At 38.7% G+C, this 25,968-nt stretch overlaps 1 protein-coding gene across 48 annotated transcripts in view; it reads right to left on the bottom strand.

Annotated features, from left to right (window-relative positions):
* The window catches only part of camk2b2 (calcium/calmodulin-dependent protein kinase (CaM kinase) II beta 2), a 66,466-nt gene that overhangs the window by 23,822 nt on the left and 16,676 nt on the right, over window positions 1–25,968 (bottom strand). For 20 of the 48 annotated variants that reach the window (XM_065262969.2, XM_065263087.2, XM_065263064.2 and 17 more), the window contains exons 3-13: window positions 22,802–22,861; window positions 22,432–22,486; window positions 21,905–21,970; window positions 14,753–14,825; window positions 11,710–11,812; window positions 11,511–11,594; window positions 10,715–10,809; window positions 10,517–10,639; window positions 10,323–10,406; window positions 10,198–10,240; window positions 3,893–3,979 (exon numbers count right to left, since the gene is read on the bottom strand). In XM_065262969.2, coding sequence (XP_065119041.1) covers window positions 3,893–3,979; window positions 10,198–10,240; window positions 10,323–10,406; window positions 10,517–10,639; window positions 10,715–10,809; window positions 11,511–11,594; window positions 11,710–11,812; window positions 14,753–14,825; window positions 21,905–21,970; window positions 22,432–22,486; window positions 22,802–22,861 — 873 coding nt within the window. Of the gene's footprint in view, window positions 1–3,892; window positions 3,980–10,197; window positions 10,241–10,322; window positions 10,407–10,516; window positions 10,640–10,714; window positions 10,810–11,510; window positions 11,595–11,709; window positions 11,813–14,752; window positions 14,826–20,714; window positions 20,788–21,904; window positions 21,971–22,431; window positions 22,487–22,801; window positions 22,862–25,968 lie in introns of those variants that run through there. The other 28 variants (XM_065263034.2, XM_065263105.2, XM_065263046.2 and 25 more) reach the window with 4 other exon arrangements.

The following is a 25,968-nucleotide window of genomic DNA, read 5'->3' as shown; positions in this document are numbered from 1 at the left end:
CACAGGAGATGCGCTGGTGTACATGCAAAAGTTTGTAAACGTGCACACACACGCGCCAACCGCGCCTTCACTTTTGTCTAAACCACAGACTTATGTTGGTATTATATAACTTGTTTTATATGATTATTACAGATTATGTTGCAAAAAAAAAAACTTTCTTACTTAGTATTTTCCATATTAGCATCCAGTAAAAATATCTAAACAGCCTTAAAGGAGACATTTCACAAGACTTTTTTTAAGATGTAAAATAAAACTTTGGTGTCCCCAGAGTACATATGTAAAGTTTTAGCTCAAAAATTTATTATAACATGTTAAAATTGCCACTTTGTAGGTGTGAGCAAAAATGTGCCATTTTGGGTGTGTCCTTTAAAATGCAAATTAGCTGATCTCTGCACTAAATTGCAGTGTCGTGGTTGTACAGTGCAGATTATGGGGCGGTATTATCCCCTTCTGACATCACAAGAGGAGCCAAATTTCAATTACCTATTTTTTCACATGCTTGCAGAGAATGGTTTACTAAAACTAAGATATTAGGTTGATCTTTTTCACATTTTCTAAGTTGAAAGAAGCACTTGGGACCCAATTATAGCACTTAAACATGGAAAAAGTTAAATATGTCCCATTTAAAACCATATAAATATCATAAAAATCTATAATTGGGTACCCAGTGCTTCTATCAACTTAAAAATGTGTAAAAGATCAACCCATTAACTTAGTTTCGGTAAACCATATAAAAATAGGTCATTGAAATGTGGCTCCCCTTGTGATGTCAGAAGGGGATCTTATTATAATAATACCACCCCTTAATCTGAACTATCCAACCACGGCACTGCCATTTAGTGCAGTTTAGTGCACAATTGAGTTTAAATTTCATGGCGATCAGTGTTTGCGTTTCATCAGCTTATTTGCATTTAAAAAGACATTTATTTGCTGATAACTGCAAATTTTAACATGTTATAATAAATTATCTATATGGTATTTTGAGCTTAAACTTCACATATGTACTCTGGGGACACCACAGAATTATTTTACATCTTAAAAAAAGTTTTGTGAAATGCCACTTTTAAAAATTATAGGGACAAACTTTGGCACTGATTTTTGTTGTTGTTTCAAGCCTTGATCTACCAAAGTTTGGGTAGATTTGCTAAATAAAAAAACTTTGCCAAACAATCATTTAATTTTTTTAATTTGTTAGACATTTTTACTGGAAAACACAAGGTTTTGTCCTAGTTAGCTGAATCTTTTGACATTTTTTGTCCTTAAATTATAGCTAAACACACACACACACACACACACACACACACAAGTTGAAGCGTAATAGGGTTAAATATTGGGTTCATGTGGCAGCATGCACCTGCTCCCGTTCAATAATACATTCTTCAGATACAAAGGCTAAAGTTTATCAAACTGACTAAAAACCTTTAAATGTACCGCTTACAGATTCATACGCTAAAATGAAATGTGACTTTCAAAATCGAATTCGAAATGTAAATTATTCACATCATCACTGCCATAGCAACGCAGCAGAGATGGAAATATTTCGTGTCTATAGCAGTCCATTGACTTACAGTATAATTTGTGCAGATAAGGGAGGTGTTGTGAGAAGGAAGAGGAAAGCGAGAAAGAGAACCTTACCTTGACAAGTTTTAGAGGCAGAGAGAAATCAAGAAAAGGAGAGATTAAGAAAGAGTGGATTAAGATAGAGAGATAAAAGAGGTCTATTTGGAGGATGTTCGGTTGTCTGGCAGGGGGTTCAAATGTGTGTTTCTTTGGCTCAGTTTACAACTAAATTTAAACTCATTTCACTCCGACACAATTGTAGTGACATCTAGAGGTGACAACAAACCAGAACTAAACCTCCTAATACAACATACAACACATTTAAAAAACATTGAAAAGATCAGTATAGAAACTGTATCTGTGGGAGAAAAGATACAAAAGTCCAAACAGAAATATTTGAAAACCTGAGCACGCTTTTAAAATTGCATTGCAAGTAAATCTAAGCTAAAACATCAATGCACTTAAAAGTATACATAATACAACGATACAAAAGGATCACGGTAGTACTGGTAGTGCAATGATTGCTTTGTTTTTACTGCGGTACTACATTGGAGTACCATTTAAATACCATTTATGTTAGTATCATGATGATATCACCACCACAGACATTTTGATAATGCTCTATTCAATGTCTGAAACCTCCATGGATTCATCCTAAAGTAAAAGTGCCTGACCACCACAAACAATCCAATAATGACATTGAACCCCCCATCCTGAACACAGATTCAAGACTAAAGACACATGCATTCGGATCAGATCACGCCACGTTCTTCTGCATCACAAAACATGCGTGTGCTCTCGTGCAACGGTCAGTCACCGGTACGCAGGCAAGAGAAAGAAAACCTACAATTAAGAGATCTGACATACAACTCGAGGAAAAAAAAGACTGAGAGAGGCCAAACACAACTGTTAGATCACACATCTGACGATGAATGAAGCATTGGAGAAAGAGAAAATGTGCATGGCGTGTGATGAACGCTAACGTAATTGTGATGCAGAGAGAGGAGACACAAGTAAGTGTGAAGATGGAAAAGATGGAAAGAGAGAGAGAGGAAGGGAGAGAAGAGACCCTGCTGGAAAATCCATATAAATATATCTGCTGATATCACCAATTTGGAACGATCGGATCCTAAACTTAAACACAACAGGTTGTTAGGTTGCTTTATACGATGGCATCTTTTAAGCAGACAGTTTTTGTCCTGAATAAGTTGCAGTGTGGACCAACTTTAAAGGGACACTCCACTTTTTTGAAAATATGCTCATTTTCCAGCTCCCCAAGAGTTAAACATTTGATTCTTACCGTTTTGGAATCCATTCAGCCGATCTCCGGGTCTGGCGGTACCACTTTTAGCATAGCTTAGCATAATCCATTGAATCTGATTAGACCATTAGCATCGCACTAAAAAATAACCAAAGAGTTTTGATATTTTTCCTTTTTAAAACTTAACTTTTCTGTAGTTACATCGTGTACTAAGACCGACAGAAAATTAAAAGATACGATTTTCTAGGCAGATATGGCTAGGAACTATACTCTCATTCTGGCGTAATAATCAAGGACTTTGCTGCCGTAACATGGAAGCGCAATGATATTACGTAGTGCCTTAAAATAGTCCCCTGCTATTGGAAGATACTAAAAAATATCAAAACTATTTGGTTATTTTAGGCGCGATGCTAAAAATAGCAGCTGAAAATAGTCCCCTTAGTATCTTCCAGTAGCAGGGGACTATTTTTAGGCACTACGTAATATCATTGTGCCATGTTACGGCAGCAAAGTCCTTGATTATTACGCCAGAATGAGAGTATAGTTCCTTTTAATTTTCCGTCGTTCTTAGTACACGATATAACTACAGAAGAGTCAAGTTTTAAATAGAAAAAATATTAAACTCTGGTTATTTTTAGGTGCGATGCTAATGGTCTAATCAGATTCAATGGATTATGCAAAGCTATGCTAAAAGTGCTAGCGCCAGACCCGGAGATCAGCTGAATCAAATGTTTAACTCTACTGGAGCTGGAAAATTCACGTTTATCCCATTTCAGACCCATTTAAAACCATTAGACTAGATCTTAGCTGCCATAACACGGTTTCTCCAGCAGTGGGGGCAAAAAAGAGAAAAGGTTTTGTGTCGTAACTGCAAGAGAAGAGAAATGGTAAAGAAATAGAGAGAGAGAGAGTAAGGGTGAAGATTTGACAGCCAGCAGCGTCCACAGTGTTGAGCTCAAGGCCGGCGGTACCGCTGCATGCTGGAAGCTCCATGCTGAATGCGATTTATGACAAAGAAAAGCATGAGTGACAGAAGGTGAGCTCCAACAGGAAGTGAGGGGGCGGGGCTACCTTGTTCCACCAGACTGGTGGTGGTACCTGCCGCAGCGGCTGCCGCAACCGCAGAGACGCTGGCCGGAGCCGTGGTCTGCCTGCCCACTGCCAGATGCAAACACACACGCACAGACGTGTCACAAACGGGGAGACACAGAAAGCAAGAGGCAGAGAGGAAGAGAAGAGCAGGGCGTTAGTTTGGAGAGGGTTCGACCTGTCGTCTGCAACCAGAGGGAGTTTTTGAGGGGTCTTATAAGAAAGTCCATTACAGTCGGGGGTGTCATCATATAATGAGGTTCCCCCCGTCACGCTGAAACAAAGAAAAGGCTCATTTCCTTGTCAAACTCTCCTCTGGGAGCAACTCTTGCCTGTCAGCAGGGAACACGACGGTTACGCAAGCGCTGCTCGACGCCACGCAACACAGTGCAAAGATGTTATTAGGAGCTGGAGTGTCAGAAAGACACATAGGAATCGAGGAAAAATAAGGGATAGAGAGAAAGTACACAGTGGATAAACAAAAAACAGGAATAAACAATCTCAGTAGATGTTAAAGAGGCCATATAAACTGGTAATAGGGGCGTAAGAAATTAACGATTCATGTAAGCATTGTGACGTTTTGATGTTACCAAATATTTCTGTGCCGAATGCACTTCGCCAGGGTTCGTACAAGTTTCTGAAAGTTTTTTCGATTACGGGTCCAGCTGACGTTTCAGGGGTTTCTATACGTATCACTTCTTTTTATGGGCACTTCCCCCGGAAAACCCCGCCCACCCGTCAATCAGCGGGAAACGCTAGAATTTACTCACATCACATTACGCGACAGCTTTGTTTAATTTCAAAACTCAACAATGGCAGAAGAAAGAGAAGAAAGTCAGCCTTAGGGAAACAATGGATATAGTTTATTGTCGGGGGTAGCAGCAGTGTATGATGCGCTGGATTTCATTGAAAAGTCCCAACCGGGTCGTGAGTTGCACGTGGTAAGTAAGACGTCTGTCTTATGTTGGAAATAGGTGCATGCATATTAAATGACACAAACATGTAGTGAATTATAAGTTAAACGATGTTGAATAGTGTTGCATAACTCGTACTCGCTCCTCTCGCGGTAGTAACTCCTCCTTTTTAATTTTTTCGTACGTTATCAGAAAGAATCGGTAAAGCTAATCTTTCTTTTATAAATCTGATTAAACTAAAGACTCTTCTGAGATATAAAAGGATGTAATAGTACTCTATACATAAGACCCTTAAGCCTCGGTTGGGATCTTTTTGAGCCCTTTGAAGCTGCATTGAAAATGTAAACTATTGAGGTCCACTACAGTCCACTAGAAGGAGACAAATCCTGGCATTGTTTCCTCAAAAAACTTAATATATTCTCGATTGAACAAAAAAGACATCTTGGATAACATGGGGGTGAGTAAATTTTTTTTATTAAAATTTGGAATAATCCTTTAACGACAGCTTTCCTAAAGTTATATCCTATTATATTCCTAAAATAGGAAATATTTCATCATATCACCCTGCTAGTGATAGACCGATATATCGGGTCGATATTTGCAAGTTTTATGTGATCGGCATCGGCCGATATGTGGCTACCGTGTTCGCCGATTTTTTCCCCCGCGTTATTTACAGACAGAGTGCTGGAAGCCGCAAGCGGTTGCAGGTCATGTGACTAAAAACAACCAACCTTTCCATGACAACATCAAAAGAGGGTTCCATAGCACCCTCACCTGTTTTTACTATTTGTTAAATATAGTTTTTTTATAAGTTCAATAAATGTTACTTTTTTAAAATTGAGACTTGTAACATTTGGCATCATAATTGTGTCATTTTAATGATGCAAATTGAGTGAGCAAAAGCACTATCAGCCCCAAATATCGGCTCAAGAAAATCGTCAGCCTGTATCGGTCATCGGCTAAGGCTGATGAAACAAAAATCGGTATCGGCACTGAAAATTCCATATCGGTCGATCCCTACACCCTGCTTTACATCGCAAACCAATGTATAGTAACATGCATCGTATCGTAAAAATTTTTTGACGATGGCATGCACAGCCCTAACTGGTAAACCGATATCCAGGGCATGAAATTAACACCCGACCACGCGCCAAATGCGGGTGGATTTTGCAATTGGCGGGTAACTTAACACTGTCAATCTACCAGCCACATTGGCGGGTAGCCAATGCGAATCAGTGATGCGCGGGTCATTGTATACACAACCCACTCCCGACCGACATTTTCAACTAACCCGCCCGCAATTGTTCAAAATAGTTTTTAAACTCGACCGCCTGACCGCGGCCTGAATATCATAAAAATATTTTTGGATGACTCGTCGTAACCGGCACCCGCTCATTTCTTATCAGCCTGCGCATATCACTGATGCAAATTGAGTAGTGGTGCAACGGATCGCAGTTGATCCGTGATCCGTACGGATCACGACCCACGGTTTGGCTCGCATGTGATTCGCGGATTAATACGCAAATTTAAATAGGGAAAGTTTATCATTTGTAAGTATTATAAAGGTTTGCAAATGTTAACATTCAAGTGATTTTAAACAGTTTAACTGCAAAACGGCGCTAAAGTGATCAGTTTACTTTACGCACAAACGCACGCGTGCGGTTGAATGCGTCCGGTCCAGCTCGAGTCAGACATCATCCTTCAAAGATCAGAACTCTTGATGTTTAAATTTCAGAGAGTTGCGCTACTCTCTCTCATACTGTAGTGTATTAAAATACATTTGGCTAATAGAGCAATGAAAAACAACGTAACGTTTTTATGTGGGACGACTGTAATGCTGCGCCGTCTGTAATTCGCCCTCTGTCTGTGTCTGTGCGCTCGTTTAAGGGGACTCGGTAGTGCACAAACGGAGAGATGCAGTCTGTGCATATTTGGTCTTAAAGAGACAGTAAGCTCAATTGACCTACTTAAGTCTGTGTCATTAATGTTAATCAAAGAACCCAAGACAAAGAGAAAATCACTGCTGAAGCTTTAAAAAAATAATAATTACATTTAATTAATACAATAAATGCAGTGTTATTATTCATTTGATTTCTGTAACTAATGATTTTAGACCTTACTTAATGTGCAACCTTGTTCTTTTTATAAATGTTTGTAATTTCTTGATTTGTTATTAGAATTTTCCCATACTTTTTTTTTGCTGATCCGAAAAATGATCCGATCCGTGCCTCAAAATCCGTAATGTGATCCGAACCGTGAGTTTTGTGATCCGTTGCACCCCTAAAATTGAGTGATTCATTGAGAGGATGCGACTGCTGTTTCGCAACATTCATGCGATTGGAAAGAAGATGAGGCACTTCTCTGACTACGTTTGGATGTGCGAGTAAGTATGAAACTGTTGGTGAGATGCGAAGAGAATGCAATGCTGACATAGGCTACAGTATAATCACAGTTCCACAGATGTGTAGTGCTGCTGTGACGGATCAGAACTCTTGATGTGTAAACTTTAGAGAGAGTTGCGCTACTATGCCTTATACTGTAGTACATTAACATACATTTTGCGAATATAGTAATGAAAAACAACGTATGTGCGGCGTTTATGTGCGCAGTTTGTGCCCCCTCTGTCTCTGTGTGCGTGCGCGGGTTTAAGGGGACTCAATAGGGCACATCGGAGAGACGCGTTCCTAAAAGCATGCCTACATAAAAGCTTTTTGCTCTTGACAGGGCACATATAAACAAAATGATCTCAACAGTATTCATTTTCTAATAAAACATTTCTTTATGTCTTAAGTGTATGTATTAGAGAGTCAAAAACCAGTCTGTGCTGGTCTTAAAGAGACAGTAACCTCAATGAACCTACTTAAGTCTGTGTCATTAATGTTAATCAAACAACCTAAGACAAAGAGAAATTCACTTTTGTAGCTCTGAAAAAAATTATATTTAATTCATACAATAAAGACAGTGTTATAATTCACTATTCAGGCACAAAAAAAAAACTGGCTGGTAAAAAGTCTCTGTGGCAGGTGGTTTTCTAAATCCACCCGCCACAGTGGCTGGTGGTCCAAAAAGTTAACTTCAGGCCCTGCCGATATCTATTGCAATGAACTTTAAACAAAGCGGGTCATTTGTAAATCTTCATGGTTTTGACTTCAATAAACAAAACATTGGTGGTAGATTAGTAAAAAAGATCCTTAGTAAAAAAAACATGTTTTACCTGAGTTTAAAGTAGGGCTGCACAATACTGAAAATAAATTTGATAACTTAAATAATGTGATATCCTATATGCAATACAATAATATTTTAAGTTTGTAAAATCTGAATTGTATTAAAATATATTTAAAAGTTACAAATTATATAACCAACATAGCCAACACGTTTCACATTCTTTCTGATTGTTGATGATCTTCCACACGTCAGAGCACACGCATGCACTCAATTAAGCAAACAAAACAGTTGCTATATGCATATTGCGATATGCACATTTGCGCTTCGGTATATCGCGCCGCCCTTGTTTAAAGTCCAATTCGAATGTGACGTGATGCTGGGTTGGTAAAAAAACAAACAAACTTCTTTTGAAACTTTGACTAGCATGAAAAGTGAGCATGCTACAAAAATTTTCAATATGGCCCCTTTAAGAGAGTGAACAGAGAACAGAAATGACAGACGAGGCTAAACGTAGGGAGTGACACTCGGACACTCCCACGCCTCCTCTACCACTGAGTCACCCCACAGGATGAGGTAATTACAGTAATGAGAAAAGAGAAACGGCATGTGACGAGCCATGGATGGAGAGAGAGAGAGAGAGAGAGAGAGAGAGAGAGAGAGAGAGAGAGAGAGAGAGAGCGCGAGAGTGAGAGAGAGCATCTAAAATGTTCTTCAAACAAGAACACTGTGGCTTCCGCCCACCAGCCTGCTGTTAAAGTGAGAGAGTGTGTATCTATCTGTGTGTGTGTGTGTGTAAGATGTGAGAGAGCAGATGCTTCATTACAGCAGATATAAATCACATGTTATTATAAACGCCAGTTATCACATGTGCTGTTTGGCACAGACGCACACATCCAGAATGGCCATTCCCTCCAGACGCGCCATATGATGGCAACACGGTTCGTACAGATCTGTTCAACTCTGAATCAGTCTGTCAGGTGGTGACTTTAACTCAGATGTCCGGCTTTTAAACATAATCGGCAATATGTTACTGTACAGTATTCCCATGGGTCTCAACTCTGTATTGAAGTGTCAGGACGACTTACAGATTAAGATGAGAAAGAGTTTGATTAACAGTATGTGTGCTGGAATAAACAGTGCCATAGATTTACATTGGATATTAAGCTGGGATGAAACAACACACATTAGACAGGTGATTCGTTTTATGCTTCGGATACTTCTACTCCCAGGGTCAAATAGGTAGTCAAACAACCAAAATAGTAAGAAGTTTGGTCAATGTTAATGCAGTTGGCTTAAAGGATTAGTCTACTTTCTTTAAAAAAAATCCAGATAATTTACTCACCACCATGTCATCCAAAATCTTGATGTCTTTCTATGTTCAGTCGAGAAGAAATTATGTTTTTTGAGGAAAACATTCCAGGATTTTTCTAATTTTAATGGACGTTAATGGACCCCAACACTTCACAGTTTTAATGCAGTTTAAAACTACAATTGTAAAGGACTCTAAACGATCTCAAATGAGGCATAAGGGTCTTATCTAGCGAAACAAATATGCACTTTTAAACCACAACTTCTCGTCTTCCTCCGGTCCTGTGACGCGCCAGCGCGACCTCACGTAATACATCATCGTGTCAAGAGGTCATGGATGACTTATGCGAAACTACGCCCAAGTGTTTACAAGTGTGGAGAAAGAGGAGATCTGATGTTGTTGTATGTCGAATGATACTAATTAATGTCTTTGTGTCAGTTTATTGTTTAAAATGGTCCGCAAATGTGTAACACGTGACCTTTGACGTCATTATGCAATTACGTGAGGTTGCGCTGGCTCATCACACAGCCAGGGGAAGAAGAGAAATTGTGGTTTAAAAGTGCATATTTTTTATTTTTCTTGCCAAAAATGACAATTGTTTCGCAAGATAAGACCCTTATGCTTCGTTTGAGATCGTTTAGAGTCCTTTGAAACTGCAATTTTAAACTGCATTAAAACTGTTAAGTGTTGGGGTCCATTAAAATGAGAAAAATCCTGGAATGTTTTCCATAATTTCTTCTCGATTGAACAAAGAAAGACATCAACATTTTGGATGACATGGTGGTGAGTAAATTATCTGGATTTTTTTTTGAAGAAAATTGACTAATCCTTCAACAGTCACATTGACTTTTAATCGCTGAACATAATGCAAAAATGCAGTAGATATGATGCTAACTTACCGGAAAAATTTCGCGAGACCAGCATTGTTGTCAAAATCGCGCCCTATGCGAAAAATAAAATCTAAGTTAAACTGTTACAGTAAACCAGCCATTAAAACAACCAATCAGAGCAGAGATCGGCAAACCTTGAGTTTCCTCCTAGCGTTGAACTTCTTCAGGCACTCGACCGTTTCTTGTCTGTGCATCATGGATGCCACAGTGGATCGTTGCTGTGGGAGACATCGAAGTAAGTCAATTTGGTGTACAATTGTATCGTTTTACATTTTAAACATATTAAAGATTAAATATTAAACAGCGACCAGAGGATAAAGATACTTACGCAGACCCACGGATGCTTCAGGGCCTCCTGGGCTGTGATTCTTTTCGCTGGATTGATGGTCAACATTTGATTGATGAGGTTTTTGGCTTCAGGCGTGACCGTGTCCCACTCCGGTGAAGGAAACTGTTACATAAACGCAGTTGTATTAAGATACTACAATTGGCAAAATTGTGCCGTATGAGAAAAACGAGGACTCACATCATAAGCGCCGGCTTTGATCTGTTGGTAGAGTTTGTGTTGGTCTTCATCCCAAAATGGAGGATAACCCACCAGCAGAATATACAGAATAACTCCTGAAATGACAACACAGATATGTGATATATTTAAAGGGGACATGTCATGAAAACGTGACTTTTTCCATGTTCAAGTGCTATAATTGGGTCCCCAGTGCTATCAACCTAGAAAATGTGTAAAAAAAAACTTGTTTTAGTAAACCATTCTCTGTAAGCATGTGAAAAAAATGGTAATTGAAATTTGGCTCTCCTTGTGATGTCAGAAGGGGATCATATAAATATAAAAATACGGCCCCTTAATCTGCACTATCCAACCACGCCATTTAATGCCAATAGAAAGAGAAAAAATAATATTTGACAGCAAGTTTCAATTTCAACAAACCACTATCATGGCGATCAGTCTTTGCATCTCATCAGCTCATTTGCATTTTAAAGGACACACCCAAAAAATTTTTACTCACACCTACAAGTCTTGTGAAATGTCCCCTTTTGCGATGCACTCAAACACTTCTGAATCAATAAATATTTTCTTTCATTAAAACATCTGAATGAAACTATTCATTCAATCGAAAGTAATAAAACGAATCAAAGTAGACGGACGCACAACAGTAAGGTGCTGACAGAAGCACTTGACAAACCAGAAGATAAGAGCTCTCAACTTGTGAGAGCCGTGCATCTGAATGTGCGTGGGGCGTTGAGACAGATGAGGTAAACGGATGCAAAGAAACCTATCGAGTGAGGAGGGATAGCGTGAGACTCACCACATGCCCAAATGTCCACAGGTTTGCCGTAAGCTTCCTTTCTAAGCACTTCTGGGGAGAGGTAACCTGGCGTTCCAGCGAACCCTGCGTGCATACATGAAATAGACTTGAGATCTTTGTATGCTTGTGAAAGCCATGCAAATAATAAAATATTAAGAGGTTGGTATTTCTGGTTGAGGGTTTAAAAATGACCACGTACCGAACCAGGCCTGTTGGTCTCCCTGCACCTCGATGGCCAGGCCAAAGTCGGCCAGCTTAACGGCTGCGTTCTTACACTTACTGGCCAACAGCAGGTTCTCAGGCTGAGGGGGAGATCAGGGCACACACTCATATTACTAAAATCTGATACATCTCACCTTTTAACACGCATAACATACAACCACAGCTGCTCGTGAGATACAAACAGAATCATCTACCAAAATATACATCTTCCTGTAGCTCTGTCGGTAGAGCAATGCGTTAGCAATGCATAAGTCATGTGTTTGATTCCCAGGGAACACAAATACAGATAAAATGTACCTTCTAAGTCATTTTCGTATAAAAGCATCTATCAAATGCATAAACGTAATGTTAATATGCTGTGCTGAACAGAATCATGTCCCATCACCTGAAGAGTTCACCAAAAATGAGGTTTTTATTATAGTTATTATAGTTTTATAACGCTTTAAATATGGATATTTTTCTTCGAAGTCGCATCGATTACCCTCAGAAGAACTGTGCGGATTACATCTGTAAAGGATGCATGAACTTTTTTTGGCATTTTTTGGGTAAGTCATGGACCTTGTAAAGCTTGGAAGAGCCAGGACATTTAATGTGTGTATACTAAAACGTTGTTTTTTTCACATTACTTTTTTTTAAGATTATCGCTAGCCAGTCCCTCCAAAAAAAACACGATTATGCGATCGCATGATTCAATGCATAATCCGCCAAAGTCCGTATATGTATGCGGGGGGCGCATTTTTTCAAATACGCAGCACTTTCACCGCATAAATTGCTGATTTTCGCACGCAAAATATGCAGGGCTTGCACGATAATTCCCGCATTTTCGTAGCAAAAAGTCACATATACCTTAGCAGAAAGTTTAAAAAGTTGCATTTACTTCACACAAGTGCGGCCATGCCCCCTGTTGCCATGGGAACGTTATGAAGTGATGTAATTACGCGACGTGAACATCATTGAATGAGAACGAGTTTTGGGGAATCACTTTTTATCTTTTTCATCGAACCGCAGTTTTTGCAAGTTCCCGCAATTTCATAAAAATCCTGCATATTCCATTGCATATTTTATGAAAACGTGCCGCAAGATCAAGGAATTTTACCTGCAACAATCACAAAAAAGGCCACGTTTTTCTGGAAGGACTGCTTAGCCTAAAATTAAATTTGATTGACAGACAATAAAAGTCTGTTACATATTTATTTTTAAATGTTTTATACTGAATACTTTTATTATTCAAATATTTTATATTTGTATATACGTATTTTGGATATTTTACATCGTGTTTGGCAACCAATCTGATCATCCCTCATATAGGGCCCTATGATTTCCGAGATGCAGAAAACATGGACAGAAACACAAAATCAAGACATTAAAACGGAAATTTCTCTATAGTGTGGAATTTCACGGAAATTGTATAAATTAATTTTTAAAAGCCGTTATAACTTATTTGTGAATATCAGTTGCAATGGTATTCTTAACTGGCAAATAAAAATGTAAGGAAACATTTCAATGTTGTCATTGGGACAGTACCCTTTCAAAAAGGTATACCTTTGTCCCCAAAAAGTGCATATTAGTACTTCAAAAGGTACATATTGGCAGTATATATTTGTACCGAAATGGACCTTTTTAAAGGGTACTGACCCAGTGACAGCTTTGTATCTTTATTTATGACAGTGTGGGGGTAGGGGCATTTTTGTTTAGGTGATTTTACATTTCAACATTGGCTTTCAGAGATCATGCACCCCGCCTTTAAGACCCTCCTCACATACACTTAAATGCAGAGGCTGGTTCTAATTTTTTAATGACCATCAAGAAATGTTTTATCTGTTTTTATTTGTGCGGTTCCTAAATTTGACAGCACTTTGTCTGACAAAAAGATTCAATGTTGGACTAATTTGAAATTCTGTAAGCATTACCCAAATATTACCACCAAAATACTAAACTATTAATAAATTATTGTTGAATTGTTAAAGTGTAATCATTCTGATTACTTAAATTAAATTTACTAATTAACGTAATCCAGAAAAATTAAAACAGAACAAAACAGAATAAAAGAAACAGAATTCAGAAAAGTAAAATGGAAAAAACGGAATTTGGGAAAAAATAAAATGGATTTCATAGGGCCCTAATCATATCACTCCAGACCTTTTTCTCAAATATATAACATCCATCTATTTACTTGTTTGCTTATCAGTCATGCAATTACTGTGAAGTCAGCTGGTCAATGTGACAAAATGTACAGTGAGATAACATCCCCAATGTGAAGCTGACTTTACAATATTTCTTATGAATAGGACGTAACTCCATATAACACTCAGCATGTGTGTGAGATTGTGGGAAGGTGCAATACTTTATGTAGGTTACGTCTCTCTCTCTGGTGGAAGTTGAGCCAGGTGGGAAATTAGGTTCTGATGAACAAAGCATCGTGAGTGTTTGAAGAAATCTAAGATGTTTTTTTGTTTCTCCTGTCGCTACAGCTGCTGCTCTCAAAAGACACAAAAATTGTCCGTGTTCTGCCAATGACCGTTGCCATCTGCTGGAGCTATTCGCAGAGCTCAGATGGCATCTCGGGCGCATGATTTGAGTTGCGTTCACGTTGACAATCTGTAGGATGGTGTGAAATGCTCGATGACCTTGAGCTACATCCGGAAGAACGACGGCAGAAACGCGGCCCAACTGAGATTTACGTAACCTGATTCTTGGAAATGTCACAAATGACTTAAACTAAATGAAAAGGAGAACTAATGACTTTATAAATGAATGTTACTGTACATTATTCCTGTGTTTGTCTTCGCAAAGTGAAACAACAAAAAATGTACAATTATTTTATACCAGACATAACCATCCATGCACAACAACTTCTCACATTAACTAAAATAAGCCACGCCTCCTGAATATTACTTACCCAACCATCCCATATCAACGCAGCACAATTTGACATCAACACAAACACACAAACAGAAATATGCAAGCATGCATAACACGCACAGACAAACGGAGGAATCAGACTGACACCTGTCACTCACCTTAAGATCTCGGTGTACCACACCCATTTGATGGCAATGAAGCACCGCCTCCAGGATCTGCTGGATGCAGTGACTGCATGCAAACACCAGGGGCGTATGTTAGTCTGAGCAATGCATCATTCTCTCGTGCACAGGCACAGGCGGGAAATGTAAGGTTATTAGGAGGAGCTCATTGTTATCGTGATTAAACACTTGATGGCAAATATATATATAAAATTGGCTCCTTCAAACAAGTGAGAAATGGGTAACAGAGTTTAATGTAGATAGTTTCGGGTGCATCTCATGAAACATATCCAGATAATTTTCATCCCAAAAAATTATAAAAGAAATAAAAATAATATTTTATAATACAGAAAATAAAAAGCATTTAGATTTGGTGACATTATTTTGACAACTGAGCATGCATTTATTTTAAATTCTCATTAGCAGATGTTTTACTTTACATCACAAAAAAACAAAAAATCCTACACAAATTCAATTTGACTTTTAAAAATCTCCTTACAGCAATGAGCCCTAAGAATTTATGCATTCGTGTAATGAGAATCGTAGGGTGCATGTAAGTTGTATGAAAATAATGTCACGACTCACAACTCCAAAACATAACATAATCTGAACGTAATCTTTTTAATAATAATTTTTATGCAAGAGTTTGCATTTTAAAATCCTAAAGAGTGATAAAGACATTTTTCTCACAATTAAAAGGGCAGGCCACCAAAAATCTCAGTTCTATCATTTATCCTTTAAGGTCCGTTCACAACAAGAACGATAACTTTAAAAATAACATATTAAAATAATAAGTACATTAGCATCAATGGACAGTCCCATTATGTTTATTTTATTTTTTTACATGCACAAGCCTCATCAATTTGAATCAGTGGTGGCCAGTGTTGGGGTAACGCATTCCAAGTAATGTGCATTACGTAATAATATTACTGTTTTGAAGTAACGAAAAAAAAATTGATGTAAAAAAATGGACTGCATTAAACTGAACGTATTAATGTAGAATTACATTGAAATTTTTGCGATGAAAATATGCAAATTCTGAATGCAGAACTTCTCAGTTATAAAAAACACCTGCAAAGTAAGAAAAAATACGCAAAAGTAACTTAAAAGTAATGTAAGCATTAATTTCCATGAAAAGTAACTAAGTAACGCAATTAGTTACTTTTTTGGGAAGTAACTTAATATTGTAATGCATTACTTTAAAAAGTAACTTTCCCCAAAACTGATGTTGGCCGGTGCCTCCTCGAAAGCAAAATATGTGTTTGCGGTGTCGTGTGTGGCTCGTCATGTCAAAATATGTGTTCGGTGCATCATGTGAATCAACATGCATCGCGCTCATGTAAAAATACATGCCTGCTGCATACGCATCAAAAGTGTTCATGAAAAAAGATACGCTCACGTCTCGCAAGACACTAATTTAACACTAAACTCTGATTACACATAAGATTAAGCGATCTAGCTTAATCTTATCTAGCAAATGAAAGCGTCTCTTTTATCATAAACCCTTACGGATTGCCTCTTTTGACATGACGCGCAATGCACATAGGTTCAAATGACGCACAGAAAACATATTTTGACATCACGAGCCATACACATGACAATGTTTTAACGAGTTTCGTATTCGTGCCTCCCTGGAAAAGATGTCATGAGACGCTACTGATTTTGATTGGCTGTCAATGATTCATCATTTATCAGCTGGACAACAAAAAGTGAAAGTTCTGAAAGGGAGCTTCTGTTTTACTATCAATTTAAGGATTGTGTGAAAGCCGCTATTCCCTTTGCTTTCTCTTAAAGGTGCAGTGTGTACATTTTAGTAGGATCTCTTGACAGAAATGAAATAAACATAACAATATTTTTTATGGTGTACAAAGACCTTACATAATGAACTATTACCTTAAAATGAGCCGCTTGTATCTACTGTATATAGCCAACACCTCGGATCCCCTTACATGGAAGTCGCCATTTTGCACCGCCATGTTTGTACAGTAGCCCTAAACGGACAAACTGCTCTACAGAACGCGTTTCCACTATGTTGTCTCAGACGATGACGTTTTTGTCCTGTGGTGGCTACCGTAGCTTCTCTATGTGTTTTAAAAGGAGGGATGAGCTGTGGACTGAGGTGTTGGTTGCAACTCCCATCTTATGGCTAGATGGCGCTAAAATCTACACACAGCATCTTTACATTTAAATTTTTTTTAAAACCTTTATCTTTAAAGTTATTGTTCTCTGTGTGAGCAGGCCTTTAATCCCTCTCATATCATTGCAAACCTGAACGAGTTTCTTTCACAGAACACAAAAAAGGATATTAAAAGTTATTGTTATATAATTTTTAATATAGTGAGAGTGGGTGATAATTCACAGAGTAACTTTTTTGTGTTCCAGGGAAAAACGGGTTTCAAAAAGGTGAATAAATGAAAAACTTAATTCCTGTGAACCTACTGCTGGCTTTATAATCTCATATTTTATTGTTGTACTTAAGGCTAATTCACACTGATCCTTCAAACGGCAACAAACTAAGTCCAAGAGCCGAATGAATGCCAGTGTTTTCGTTGGCGTTAATCGGATCGATGTTGATTAGCCTTATGAACAAAAATAAAATATGAGCTTATAAACCCAGAAGTAGTTTTAATAGATGCACTATATCATCATGACGTGAAGGGCTAACACTACATCACATAAAAAAACGACTCTTAAGGGTGAGACCATCTCACCACCCACCACAAGAGCGACAGGGTCTTCAGGAGACAAGACGGAAAGACTGAAAAGAAAGGTAAAAGAGCGGAAAGACTGGCAGGCGGCCCTGGAAACTGCGCAGACACTGCAGCAGAGCGCAGTTTGTGTTGTGTGTTTTGGCAGTGGTATCAGTTGTGTGGTGAGGAAATGTAACTCTGTATGAGGAGAGGGAGGTGGACGGTGTGAGTCAGTCTGTGGAGGCGTTTGCTGCTGATTTAGCCAGAGTAAATGTGAGTGGATGTCGCAAAAAAGTTTTTTTGCTGATTTAATAGACTAATGGTGTTTGATTGACTTAAATTGATCCTGTAGATATGAAAAACTACAAATGAGGTTTTTACTTCAAACTTTTCTTTTAAAATGAAAGCACTTGTGCCGTATGAAAACATACATGGAAACTTGTTAAACTTTATGGCTATGTTCATGGTGAAATTCAAGTCTAGTTATTCAAAAAACAAAACAAAAGAAAAATTTTTTTAGATTAAGCCAAGACTAAGCTTTAGTTAAAACAGGATTTTTAAATAGTTTTAATAAAAATACCTTACAAAAAAATATCTGCATCTTATGTCCAAACAATAGTCTCCCCTGTAATTGATAATTTTATCACTTAAAACTTATCTTTCAGCATTATTATAGCATATGCAATTTTTTTTCCTGTGACCATAAATATTAAAGGGGACATATTATGAAAATCTGAGTTTTTCCATGTTTAAGTGCTATAATTGGGTCCCTAGTGCTTCTATCAATCTAGAAAATGTGAAAAAGATCAACTCGGTAACTTAGTCTTGGTAAATCATTCTCTGCAAGCATGTGAAAAAATAGCTCATTGAAATTTGGCTCCCCTTGTGATGTCAGAAGGGGATCTTATTATAATAATAATGCCCCTTAATGCTGCCAGTCTCATGTTGTTACAAACTTGTGTATTTTTTTTCTGATGAACACAAAGGAAGACATTTTGAGAAATGTTTGTAACCAAAGCATTCGTGGACCCCATTTACTTCCATAGTTTTCTTTTGTTCCTACTATGGAAGTGAATGGGGTCCAAGAACAGTTTGGTTACAAACATTTCTCAAAATATCTTTTGTGTTCATCACAAAAGATATTTTGTTCATAGGTTCATAGGTTTGTAACAACATTAGGGTAAGTACATGATGACAGAATTTTTATTTTTGTGTGAACTATCCCTTTAATCTGCACTATCCAACCACAACATTGCCATTTAGTGCAGAGATCAGCTCATTTGCATTTTAAAGGACGCACCCAAAATGGCAAATTTTTGCTTTCACCTACAAAGTGGCAAATTTAAAATGCTATAATAAATTATCTATATGATATTCTGAGCTAAAACTTCACATACATACAAAAGTTATGTTAAATGTCCCCTTTAATATGCAAATTAGTCCCCGGCTCCACCCCTTCATACGTGTAAATAGATGCTACATTTTAATTGTCAGGATATAATCTGCCTTGAACATCAATGATTTTCAAACAATCGGCTGAAGGCGGGAAAAAATACTTTTATCTGCCGATACCGATTATAGGCCGATATATCGGTGCCTCCCTAGTATTATATGGTATCATTGTTTAACTCTCATTCTCTTCTTATTTTTAGTCTCTACTAAGAAATGAGATAAAATATAGTATCTACTTATTTTCAGAAAAACATTGAATGGCGTTTTCAATTCCATAGTACCCCACGGTTTGGTTTGGTTTGGGTCAGCTTACTTTTGGGGGCTTTTCCACTGGGTGCAGTACGTAGTACCCGATACTTTTTTAATACCACTTTGTTTGAGGTTACAAACGACCCGAGCTGATACTAAAAAGTGATGCGAAAACACTGTAGATCACTGATCGGTCTGAGAGAATCATCACTACCATTGCTATAATATAAAAGATTAGCTTTACCTTCGTGCAAGCTTGCGCTGTCTTGAGCAAACATGTTGTCATCTGTGCTATGCTATAAGTTCCCAAACTCCCTTTTGCCGATGAAAAACATCCACAGGTTAACAATCAGAAACACAATAACAGTTTTTTCCAGTTAACCAAGTGAGGTGAGCTGACCCGACCCAAACCGTGATGTACTATGCAAATTATAAAAGTGCCATAAGTTGTAATTTAAGTGAAACACACCTGAGAAATCAATTATGTCGAAGACACGTTTGAGGCGAATAGCGCGTGTTTTCGCGGCATTTGCACTGCCCAATTCACATCATTGGCATCGGCCAGCGCAAATTCTGCATCTATTCACGTCTTGCATTGACTTTGTATGTAATCTACTCGCATAAATCATTGAATTTGCGTTTGGTGTGTACGCCCCATAACAGTTTCCTAATTCCAGCAGCATTCGTCAAAAAAAAAACATATGTGGGTGGCACAGTACTCCGTTATACCACATTCACTCTTGGCTAGGGAAAATCAGTTTGTCCAAACACAGATTTTTCTGACAACAGCCTGAAACAAACTCCAGAAGAGCCCTTCAATCAAGTGACTATTAAACAAAACAACTTGTCTATCCTCCAGCAGTCTGTCACGCTCGATCTGAAGGGTGAAAGTGAAACGCCATATTCCACACAACAGAGAATTGCCCAATGACAAAGATAAATGAAACCATTTTGAAGCGAGAGAGAACGAGAAAAAAAGAGATCGAGAGAGAAATACTCAGTGCTGTAGGGGGTTTTCACACTAAAACTGACAGGTGTGAAAGCAAGCATGTTTGACATCAGAGTTAGGTTCATTTGATTGGTGTGAATGCTGGTTTTGAGCTCAAATGCAAGGAACAGAACCCAAGTCTGGGTTCATGTGGACACCAGTACAAACGAATGCATTTCGAACACATTTTAAACAGTGAAACATTAGTGATGTCATTTAATTTGCACAAGCAGAACGGGTAGAGAGAAAAGGGTGGGATCGCACTCGGGTTCGGACCAGGCTTTTCGCATACTTCGCATCCCTTGCTAATGCATTCATAGCGGACAGATGCAACTGCCATTCGGTGTGCATAAATCTTTCGGAGCAAATCGAAAACAGCAAAAACAGAACAAAGATTGACATTTGCCTTCACTTCCTCCTCCTGCAAACACTAGAAATAATGCAAACCTGTGGAGGGAACGAATTAAGGGTCAAACCAAGCAATCGGACAACATGTGGACAGCCAAACGGTCAGACGGTTTCGAAACAGGCAAGAGTCACATGACACATGCATTGGCCCAGTGCACTTTCCTATACTGACCTTCAGGTCCCTGTGCACTATATCATGATGGTGAATGTGACAGACACTCTCGAGAATCTGATGGATACAATGACTGCAAAGACAAGAGGGAAGACAACAAGAAAAAGAAAAGATGAAGGAGGTGAGCAGCGACGGAGGATGTGAGTTAGTCACAGCGTGTGAAAGGACAAACAGAGGTAAGACAGAGGCCGTATCAGATAAGATGCTGATGAAATGCGATGGTTGAAGCAAACCCCGATGTTACACAACACACCAAAACAGATCCGCAGTCAGGCGGGGACGAGTTATTTCTTTAAACTGATGCATACCCGTGGGATGGAGAGACGGAGGGATGGGTGAATAAATAGAGCAGGTGAAAATGTGTGCGTGTTTGCCAGTTTGCAAGTACTGGTTTTGTGTCTATCGGCAACGATTATCGACAAAATATATTAATCTCAGTTAAATCTATCTGGAAACAGATAAAGCGAGTGCGTAGGTTTGTAAAAAATGCAAGCATGCATGTGTGCGAAGGGCTGAATCTGAGTCGACACCATAATTATGTGTGTTAATTAGAGCCCTACTTTCAGTCATATTGGTGGAGGGGAGCAGGTGGAGGAGCTCCAGCCCTCAGGGACGGCTAAATTTCACCGTCTTGACGGGGGCCGGGAAGCATTACACCCACAGATACGGCCGATGAGCTCACAGATGCCGATTCCAGCGGCTCTCGTCACTCGCTGGCTCTTATTTCCTCCCTTAGTAACCGTCTCTCTTTCTGTCTATTTCTCACTCCCACGTGCTCAATCCGCACAGTCGGATTGATTAAAGCTTCGCTCCTCGGGCGACCGAGCCGTGTGTGCATGTGTGTGCGTGTGTGTGGATATGGGATCTGATGAGATGAGTAAGACGGCAATGGATGGAATGAAACCTATGAAGCGAATGAAAAAAAACAAAAGACATGCAGGAGAAATGCGAGTGCAGACACACAGGGTGAGGCAGTTATCTGCAGCCCACGCTCAAATGCCTCGGCACACGAATTATCGCTCACGTAATGTGCAAAGAAACGTACTGTTCTATAAGAGTATAAAATATATATTTTTATTGTTGGGATGAGAATGAAACTGAGAGAAAGTTGAACGTGGGTGGGTGTTTGGATGTGATTTGACATAAGAAGAGATCGAGAAGAGAAAATGAGGAGAGAGAGGGTGTTTTACCTGGCGTCAGCTTCGCTGTAATATTCCCTTGCTACGATATCTTCAAACAGCTCTCCACCCGTCACACTGCGGGACGATAGGAGAGATGTGATGCTCGATTTAATAAAAATATATATGCAAAAGCATTACAAGCATATCTACGTATAATATGCCATGGTGCATGTAAGAAGATAGTATATTAAAATAGGTTAAATTATAATTGTGCAAGCATGTGTACAATTTTATAGTATGATAAAACATAATGAGAGAGAGAGAGGGATTAGAGAGAGAGAGAGAGCAGTATAAAATGGGGAAATCCTCTTGAAGAGAGATCACCGGGGCTTCGGGGGGGAAACCCCTGCTGCAGGATTTCTCTTCGACTGGGCAGCCCGACTCTGTTGCTATGGAAACTGGCTCCCGATCGAGCGGGAGAACGAGAGGGAGAGAGAGAGTGATGCTGGGGAAAGAGTGGGCGTCTGTCGCGAGCACAGAAGCGAAAAACAAAGCATTGCGAGATATAATGCGTCAGATTATATAGAAGCACTTACAGGTCAAATAAGAGATAATGAAAGCCCTCCTCTGATATGCTGTCATGGAGCCGAACTGCATTAGAGATAAAACATCAATAATATCATCATCACATAAGTCCATTTTCCTTTCATTTAAATGTACAGTAGGATCAAAAGAGCTCCTCAGTGCCGTATTTGATCTAATATAAACTCAAATTAAATCAATAGGAAGTACGTTTTATATAAATGTCCTCTGGGATCATTTAGCTCATTCATATCCGGGCGCTTCACACCTGCGCTCCCAGTTATCCCAGTACTTACTGACTGTGTCATGAATGAAGGAGTTCAGTGTGGGTTTGTGACTTTAATTCGCATAACATCCAAGTATATGTGTGAGACGTGTACTCACCGATGTTGGGATGCTTGAGCAGACGACAGATACGAGCTTCTCGTTCGAGCTTCTGGTGATCTGGAACGAGGACAATTTCAGCCATTAGCAATCTAGAGTAATTATTAAATTGCAATCAAGGAAAATCTGCAGTAATGCCACTTTTCAATGTTGAAAAGGTTGATTTTAGCACAACAGCTTGAATTGTAAGTTGTAATTGAATTGTGAGTGGTCCAACTTGATTTTTTTATCCATGCAATGACCTATAGACATATTAAAGGTGCAGTGTGTAATTTTTAGAAGGATCTCTGACAGAAATGCAAAATAATATACAAAACTATATTATCAAGGGGGTATAAAGACCTTTTTATAATGAACCATGTTTTTATTACTTTATAATGAGACGTTTTTATCTACATAAATAGAGGGTCCCCTTACGTCGCCATTTTGTGCCGCCATGTTTCTACAGAAGCTCTTAACGGACAAACTTTTTTTACTAAGTCGTCTCCGACGATGACATGTTTTTCTGTTGGCGGCTACCGTAGCTTCTCTATGCTTTTCAAAAGTGAGGGGTGAGCATTGGACTCCAACTAGATGCTGCAACCTCACCACTAGATGCTGCTAAAATTTACACACTGCACCTTTAAATATGATGTAAGCGTCCAAAAATGTGACCCAGTCCAAAAATGTGACCCAGTCCAAAAATCCATCTTAACTTTTTTACTGTTTTCCACATTTAATCTTACATGATGTAAAGAACATTATGAAAAATGTTTATCTTGATTTTGTTATATTGATTGAGTAAGATATAAGACAGTTACAGTTCCCTTTCGCTGCGTCACTGTGGGGACACTTTGGGGACGCCTCCAGGGGTAAGTGCGTCTGAATGTGTATATCAAATTCAACCAATGGTGAGGCTTAACGACAAAGACAGGGTGACGCGGGAGTCAGGAAGTATATCACTATCTGAAATACTGCCAAAGACGCCGTCACAGGGACGCAGGAAGTATGGCAAGGGAGACGCAGCGTCTCGTTCCCTTCTCAGGGAACAACAGTTACATACGTAACCCGAGACGTTTTCATGTGTCAAACACAACTATGGAAAAAACATTCACATACAGAAGATTTAAGCATTTAAAGCGAACAGTTTAGCACGTGTGCTTAAAGTCTAGAATTTTTATGATATTATCCTACACTACACATGGAATAATATGGATTTTTTGCATAAAATAGATTCAAGCACTATCAATGACTTGTATCTATGTATGTACATTTTCAAAAACTTCCCAGGGCCTCCCAGATTCACAAACTTTCATGGATTTCAAGGACCAGTGAGAACCCTGCATTTTGTGCAGGCGTTAGATATCTCAATTCGGCTCAAATCTCTGGATAGCAAGAAAGGGTTACTAACTTGCTTCTTTAACCACATATAACTCAATGTAGAGTGACCTCAGACCACTCTATCACCCAACAGACTCATTTTTGAGATGCAAAGATACCAGACTGACGTGTCCAAGCACAGCACACATTACGCAACGATATGACTTTAAAATGACAGACCTGTGCAAGTTGCACAACCAGTCGTGTAACACACAGTTACAGTAAGTGTATCTGAATGCAGTACAGTGCAGCCTTAGATTAGACCAGCGATATGAATCAAGACAGAAACTGTGACTGCAACACATTGTAGCATAAGATTTTTAATGCTTAAATAAAACCCATTTTACACCCCACCTGCTTTATCCTCATAAAAACAGGCTGTTTAGTCAGTCCCTCAAAAAAAAAAAAAAAAAACGCAATTATGCGATCGCATGATTCAACGCATAATCAGTTAAGAGTCCACATATTTATGCGGGGGCCGCATTTTTTCAAATACGCCGCACTTTCACAGCATAAATTGCAGATTTCCATGCGCAAAATCTGCGGGACTTGCATGATTTCATAATCCCCCGCATTTTTCGTAGCAAAAATCACATATATGTTAGCAGAAAGTTAAAAATGTTTTTGAAAAATGTACTTCACACAAGCGCAACCATGTCCCCTGTTGCCATGGGAATGTTATGAAGTGACGTGATTTTGTGATGTGAACATCATTGAAAAGCTGCAAACAGTTTTTGCAAGTTTTTGCATAAAATTGTATAAATATCTTGTATATTCCATCGTATTCTTTAACTCTTTCACCGCCAGCATTTTTAAAAAAAGTTGCCAGCCAGCGCCAGCGTTTTTCATGATTTTCACCAAAGTTTAATGCCTTCCAGAAAATGTTCTTCTTTAAATATATAAACATACAATATACCAAATGAAAGAACAGACCCTCTGCTTTCAAACAAAAAAAACCGTTTCATCCTACCTTTAGTGGTTCTTTTGCAATCAGCTTTTGAATATGGGTAGGTTTTTGCAAAAACACCATATTTTGAGCAAAAAGCAGATATAATTCCATATTTATGACGGACTTTTCATAGAGATCCCATTCAGAGCGATCTTTAAAACAGACACGGACATGCAGCAGCTTGCCATAGAGCAATACTTCCGGTTTTAAAAAGTTGCGGAAGGGCGCCACCTGGTGGATAATAGCGGTATTGCGGAAAGACGGAAAATCTCGTCATTGGCGGGGAAGCGTTTTTTCTTAATTGACGAGATATCTCGTCAATGGCGGGGAAAGAGTTAAGAAAACATGCCGCAAGATCAAGGATTTTTGCGCGCAACCATCACAAAAAAACTAAATATGCTAAGATTGGTTAGCTGTCCCAATGTGTTGTGATTGGCTGTTTCGAAAAAAGCCCCTTTTGCTGGGTTTTTCCGTGGGCAGGGTTTATGTAAATGTTGGGGTTTGTGATGTCACTAACCCAGGAAGAGGCTTAGTTGTAGGCAATCCAGCAATTCGCTGTATTTTTAAAAAAAAAGTGATATCTGTTAAAGAAAATATCTCCCATTGTATTAAACTTTGAGCGTTGTAACTTTGCAGATGTTTACTGAAAGTAAACTGATGTTCCTTGGGACAGGTATGCATTCATTAAAGATGAGAAAATAAAATATTTCAAATCAATATTTAAAGGGGACATCACATACATGAATATTTGTTTTAGCTCAAAATATCATATAGATAATTTATTATAGCATGTTAAAATTGGCACTTTGTATGTGTGCATAAAATTTGGCCTTTTTTGTGTGTCCTTTCAAATCCAAAT

This window comes from Paramisgurnus dabryanus, chromosome 10 (genome assembly GCF_030506205.2).
Source record: "Paramisgurnus dabryanus chromosome 10, PD_genome_1.1, whole genome shotgun sequence".
Classification (NCBI taxonomy): domain Eukaryota; kingdom Metazoa; phylum Chordata; class Actinopteri; order Cypriniformes; family Cobitidae; genus Paramisgurnus; species Paramisgurnus dabryanus.
The sequence above is the reverse complement of the archived record's forward strand: the minus strand, read 5'-3'. Positions and strand labels throughout refer to the sequence as shown.